The sequence below is a fragment of the Myotis brandtii genome, unplaced genomic scaffold (assembly GCF_000412655.1).
Source record: "Myotis brandtii unplaced genomic scaffold, ASM41265v1 scaffold36, whole genome shotgun sequence".
NCBI classification, from domain to species: Eukaryota; Metazoa; Chordata; class Mammalia; order Chiroptera; family Vespertilionidae; genus Myotis; species Myotis brandtii.
The window spans coordinates 5,245,703-5,252,283 of NW_005363836.1; the positions used below are offsets into that span (position 1 = coordinate 5,245,703).

At 34.1% G+C, this 6,581-nt stretch overlaps 1 protein-coding gene across 1 annotated transcript in view; it reads left to right on the forward strand.

The window, feature by feature from the left end:
• Positions 1 to 6,581, forward strand: part of MSH4 (mutS homolog 4) — a 67,666-nt gene that overhangs the window by 28,594 nt on the left and 32,491 nt on the right. The window contains exons 10-11 of the mRNA XM_005871963.1: positions 2,095 to 2,159; positions 3,220 to 3,389. Coding sequence (XP_005872025.1) covers positions 2,095 to 2,159; positions 3,220 to 3,389 — 235 coding nt within the window. The remainder of the gene's footprint in view (positions 1 to 2,094; positions 2,160 to 3,219; positions 3,390 to 6,581) is intronic.

The window sequence follows — 6,581 nt, forward strand, 5'->3', positions numbered from 1 at the left end:
TAGTTCAGGACCATGCATTATATTTAATGTCAGGATTTTATATACTCCTTTAAATTGAAAAGTTTCTCAACATTTCTTTGTTATGACATTGACATTTTGAAGCGTAAGGGTCAGTTGTTTTATAGGATATTCTTCAATTTGTCTGATTATTTATTCATGGTTAAATTCAGCTTATGCATATTTGGCAGTAATATTCTGTAAAAATGTATATTTCTCATGTTGATGTCATTTCCCTATTTTTCTTTTTAAAGTTATAAGTAATGTATGAAGAAATACTTTGACACTGTGTAAATATCCTTTTTCTCATCAGACTTTCACTCATTGATTTTAGTATTTATTGCAACTCTTTTTTTTTTTAATCCTCACCTGAGGTAATTTTTCTGTTGATTTTTAGAAAGAGTGGAAGGGAGGGAGAGAGACAGAGAGAGAAACATCAATGTGAGAGAGATACATCAATTGGTTGCCTCCTGCATGCGCCTCACCCAGGGATCCAGCCTGCAAAGGAGGTACATGACCTTGACTGGAATAAAACTGGGGATCCTTTAGTCTGCAGGCCGGCGCTCTATCCACTGAGCCAAACCGGCTAGGATGCAACTCTTACTTGAAGTAATTGCTACTCTGTTGATCACAAAATGGTGATTTTCTTTTCAATTTTTAAATACTATCCTGTGCAAAATATTTTTAAAATGAAAGTGGCAGAAAGAACTTTTTTAAAAGAAAAAATAATGAAAAATATGGAACAATTTTTATAGAGTTTATTCTGGTAAAATGTAATAAAATCAATTTGGCAAAAGATTTCAAAATCATTGTCATCTTTCTTAGGATAAAAGTGGTGTAGTAATAAATCTTCTCCCCAAATTGATAGATTTGATTCAACAAATTTCAAATTTTGATATTTCAAAGGCAAAGTAAAAGCCAAAGAACCTCAGGAAAAATTTATAGCAAAGGAAAGACAAAATACTAATTTCTGTCATCATAAAAGTTATGTAATTTTTAAAGAAAATACTGGAGTGACAGTGGAAATAAGGAAAATGACTCCAAAATGGAAATCAAAGTGCAACTTACTGCTACTGAGAGAACAGTGAGACAGGCAACTCCATAGCTGGCAGGAATAAAAATTGAACATATTTTACAGGAAATTTTTGAAACGTATGTTTTTTGATCCTGTAATACCACATCTAGAAATCTGTCTGAAATAACTTAAAAAATGTTGACCAAGATTTATGCCTAGTGATGGCAATTGCAGCATTATTTATACTAGAAATTATAAGTAGCCTAGAACTCCAATAATTAGGGGAAGAGACAACTTGCTTCCTTCAGGATGGAATACATATTAGGAATTATTTAAAATTGTTGCTATAAAAGTTTTTTTATGCTTATGCTATAGTATTAAGTGGAGGAGAAAAGGAACATGCAATGAATTTTTTTAAAAGAAGTGACAGGAAATGTACCATAATATTTAGATTATTTATCTTTGGAAGGGTGGTAGAATTATGAGTGATTTAAATGTTTTTCTTTATGTTTTTCTGAGTTTTTTATCAGTGTATAAGTATTATATTTTATTCATAAACAAAAAATATTGCCATTGCCTCATAGCACTTTAACTGTTTTGTTTATTCAAGTAATAAAACTTATAGTAACCATTGAGCAAAATAAAATCCATACTTTTACCATATAAGAATGGAGAAATTGCTCTATTTTTTAATATACAGAGCACTTTTTTAGTTTAATGTAAATATAATGCAAATTTTGGAATTTTATGTAGAGTACTCCAAATGTATAATGATAGCTGCTTAGGTACTTATCTCTGATAAGTAGTGGGTATTAACAATTAGTTGGGAGACAAGAAAAATAAGTCATAATAATGAAGCAATAGAGGCCACTTATTGGCCCTATGCTCTTAATATGGAAAATGGAAAAGATACCATTCATCCTCACCTACATATCTAAAATATGTTTTATGAGTATGTAAGTGAGAAGATGAAGCAAAAAAGCACTTGGTAAGCTGTAAAGTATTGAACAAATGTAAAATGCTATGTGTGAATAATGTCATACTTCATTATCCTTAACTATCTTTATTTTATTCTTTAATAGATTGCTCTGAAGAACTGTAATACACCTTTATTAAGAGCTTACTATGGTTCCTTGGAAGATAAGAGGTCTTTGTCACTCAACTGTTAATCAAATATCAGATTATTTCTTTCTTCCTGATCGTCACTGATTTTTAAGAACTCTAATTATATTTTGTAGAATAATTACTTGAGCTTTAGTTAATAGATCCTTTAAACTATTCTTCAGAATTGTAACTATACATTTTATCTTGTAAATACCAATAAGTAGGGCAACATCATATTGAGTATTTGTGTTAATGGACAATTAGAATAGCATTAAAATCATACACAATTTTAATATATCTTTCTAGCCATTCTCTTATGGAAAGTCTTACAAATATAAACATATATTTTCTCTTTTGTTAAATCGTGAAGGGCCTAATATAACCAAAAGTAATAGACATGAATACTGAATAAGATCTAAATACAATTTAATTTTAATATTGTTTATAGCAGTAGCACCTTGGCTCTTGACCAAAAAGACTTGATACTTAAGAACTGTTATTTCATTGATTTAAGATTCAGATCTTATGTAAACCTACAAATTGGGGTTCATAATAAAACTGAATTACAAATAAAATACAGAACAGAGTAAACAAAATGTTAGACTTCTGGTTTGCATAATCACTGTATTTAATCACTTGTATACTGTCTCACAGTATATGTTCAGTCTCCCTTTCCCCCATTAAGTGTGAGGACCATATGTTAATCCTTCTTTGAATCTCTGCATCTAACAGAGTGCTTAATACATGGTATAAGTAAATGTTTATTGAATCAATGAACATGAAACCAGAAATTTTTTAACAGTTGTTCCAGGGTACATTTTATATTCATGGGCACAGTCAGTATGTATAATTTGGGAGATCTGTTTACTAGCGGTTGTAGAATCGCTCTTGGTGGCCTCATATTATTTTCAGAATCTAGTCCAACAAAGTAGTTTAAAATTGACATAGTCAAAGTTCTAACTTATGTAAATTTAAATATATATTGCTTAATCATTATTTTCAACAGTGATTTAAAATAATACGATATTTGTTATCATTAACTATGACTCAAATTATGAATTATAACTATTTTACTTATTGCCTATAATATTCTTTTTTTTTAGGTTTGGAATCATACTTGAAAAGATTAAAACAGTAATTAATGATGATGCAAGGTACATGAAAGGATGCCTGAACATGAGGACTCAAAAGTGCTATGCAGTGAGGTCTAATATAAATGAATTTCTGGACATAGCTAGAAGAACATATACAGAGATTGTAGATGACATAGCAGGTAATTTAATTGAGCATATTTTTTTGTGTTTTAGAAAGAAAACAAACTTTTAGACATGCTGTGCTTTTTTGTTGGTGATAACCTGCTATGAATACTTTTAATTTATTTTTTTGTTATCAAACAGGTAAGATTAACACATATTACCATTTAAGGAATATTAAAAAAAATAAAGATTACAAAGTGTTATAATATGTCTATTTTTTTCTCCAATGTTAAATATAGAAGTACCTTTATAGAACATAGAAACTGCATAAAAAATGCAGGCTATCAGTATTAAAGGGTTTCAGTGAAGGAAGAGATATCATTTTTATCTAGAAGAGGATGCATTTGAGCCAGTATAGTAATTTAACAAATACAGGGGTGAGCAAAAGTCGATTTACAGTTGTGAATACATAAAACAGAAACATTCTTGTACAGAAACATGTGCATGAGAGGGGCACATCAATTGTCTAACACTGGCCAGGGCTGGAATATTTTGTTTTGTAAAATATGTTTTATAGAGGGTATTTCTTATTGTGAAGTAATTATTGCAATACTTTATGTGTTCTCTCTTTTTTTTTTTAAAAAATAGAATGAATCAAAAACTAATATTCCTAAAGGACTTGTATGCATGCATATAAGCATAATCAATGGACACAGACACCAAGGGTGTGAGGGCATGAATGGGAGTGGGGTGGGGGGACAATGGGGGGATAAAAACATATATAATAGCTTAATCAATAAAAAAGAGCTCAGAAGGTGGCTGCTGATGGGAAGGCAGGCTGCAAGAAAGTGTGTGAGTGAAAGAATGGAAAGAGAGAGTGTGGACGTGTGGGGAGTGTCTATTAGGGACAGCTATATTCCAAGGGACTGTTGGGGACTGCTTGACCGGGCAGCCCCCTACTGCTGCTGAAATCTCTCCCAGAGCAGCCTCCTCTGCCGCAGAGACTGCACCATCTTGAAGGCGAGAGTGGCTGTGATCGGAAGCCTAGCCTTATCTTCAACTGGGAAGAACTCGGATACCTCCCAAGACCCTACAACCACGATACCCAGGGACCAGCTACGAACCCACGAACACCAGGTCTCAAGCAGCGTGAATACGCGGATGCAGATGAGCCCTGCACCTTCTCACTGAAAGGTCAAATATCACCTAGAGAAAGGTGAGGTCTGCAATCCAGGCTGGAAGGAGAAAAGCACGCAGCGGTATCTAGGGTTCAGAGGAAGTCTGCGCCCCACAAAATCCGCGGCCGTTGGGGTCAGCATAGCCCACGAATCTGGAAGGGGGTCCACAGGACTCCTGGCAGAAGGGAACTCTAGAAATCAACCCATAACTGGGCTGGGCACAGAAAGACAGCCTGAAGTTCTACCAGTATACTGGCTGTGCAGTGCCAAGGAAAAAGGATGTGCTCAGAGCGCGCAATGCTGGGGGAAACCGTCCTGAGTCCACTGTCTCTGGCTTTTTTTCCTCTTTAAATCCTTGCTTTTGATTCCTAAACCCAGTGCATAGGATCTCCCTATTAAAACCACTCTCAGAGACTGCAGAGGAAAGTTGTTTTTGTGGAACCTGGGGATCAGAGAGGGGAGAAATGATCAGAAAACCAGTTCTGGGGCAGTCCATTCCCCCGACCCAGTATTAAGTGCAGCAGGGAAAACAAAAACTAAATACTGGATAGAGAGGACTTCTGGCCCTGGATGTCAATACAGAAACACTGCCACCCAGGGGTTGAATCACAGATTGACTCTTGTGTAAATACAACTAAAGGCAGGCTGAGAAACAAAGAAATACCGCCTGCTTGAAAACAGGATTGTGGCTTACGACACAGATGAGCAGTGGAATGCAGGGAACTCAATAATGTCTTGACTACCTTACAGGAAACATGCATGCCAAACAGAACAGTAGAGGAAGTGAATGACCTTACTACACATTTTTATTTTTTATATTTTACTTAAGAAATTAATTTTTTTCTTTTTTCTCACTTGATTTTACTTTTTTAATGATTATATTTTTATTTTTAAATAGTATTACTACTATTATCTTACCTTTTATTAAGTTTCATTTTATTTTTTCTTTATTTTCTTTATTTTGGGATTAGTGTCCTACATTCTATTTTCATTTTTCCTTTAACATCATTTTACACTATCTCAACTTTACCTTTATGCCAACACTCTTACTCACTTTTCCCCTTTTGTTGTCTGTTTCTCTTACCTTATTCCTGCTTTAGATTTTCCCTATTCTTTCTTTTTACCCCCTGTCAAAAATTCATTCTAATTATATATCTAATTTCCACTCCCCTGCTCCAAGTCCATATACACTTCTCTCTTCTCTTTCTTCACTATCCAATTCTTTTTCTCTCTTTCCTTATTTTTTCTCTTTTTTTTCTTCTGTTTTTTCTGTTTTATTTTGCTGTGTTTTGCCCTTCTTTCTCTCTGTCCTATTGTTGTTGTTTGTTTTGATAGTTGATTAGTTTGCTTTTTTTGTTTGTGTGATTGTTTCTCTCTCTTTTTTTGCTTCTGTTTTTCCTCTTCTTGCTTGTTATTAGTTATTGTTTGTAGTATGCATTCATCTCTGGGTGTTTGTTGTTCGCATTTTTTTTGTTAGTTGTTTTATTGGAGTTTTCTCCCCATATAGTTTTTTCCCCCCTTCTTTTTTTATTCTCTTTCTTTTCTCTCTTGCCTTTTTCCATTTCTCAATATCATTTTTGCACTCTTTTTTTTATCCCCTAATTCTCTTTTCTCTGGTGATCACCTTTATTTGGGGTTATTAGTATCGTGAATATATTTGTCTTCAGTGCCTTGTGCGTTGTGCCTGGCTGTTTTGTATTTTGTGCCTTTAAGTCAATGCAGAAGAGAGAGAGCTACATAACCAGACACCCAGAGAGGAGAGATCATGGGGAGACAAAAAAAAAAAACACACTCCACATAAGAAAGAAAAGGAGGCATCACCAGAAAAGGAAGTAAAGGAAATGGAGGCAAGCAATATGTCAGAGAAAGAATTCAGAGAAATGGTCAAAAGGTCACTGAAAAGGTTGGAAGACAAATTCAACAATATATGTAAGAACCAAGAGGAAATGAAGAAGAACCAAGAAGAAATGAAAAATGACATTGCTGCAATAAAGAACTCAATAGAAAGCATCAACAGTAGACTAGAAGAAGCAGAGGACCACATCAGTGAGCTAGAAGGCAAGGTAGGAAAAAATACCCAAGCAGAGCAGC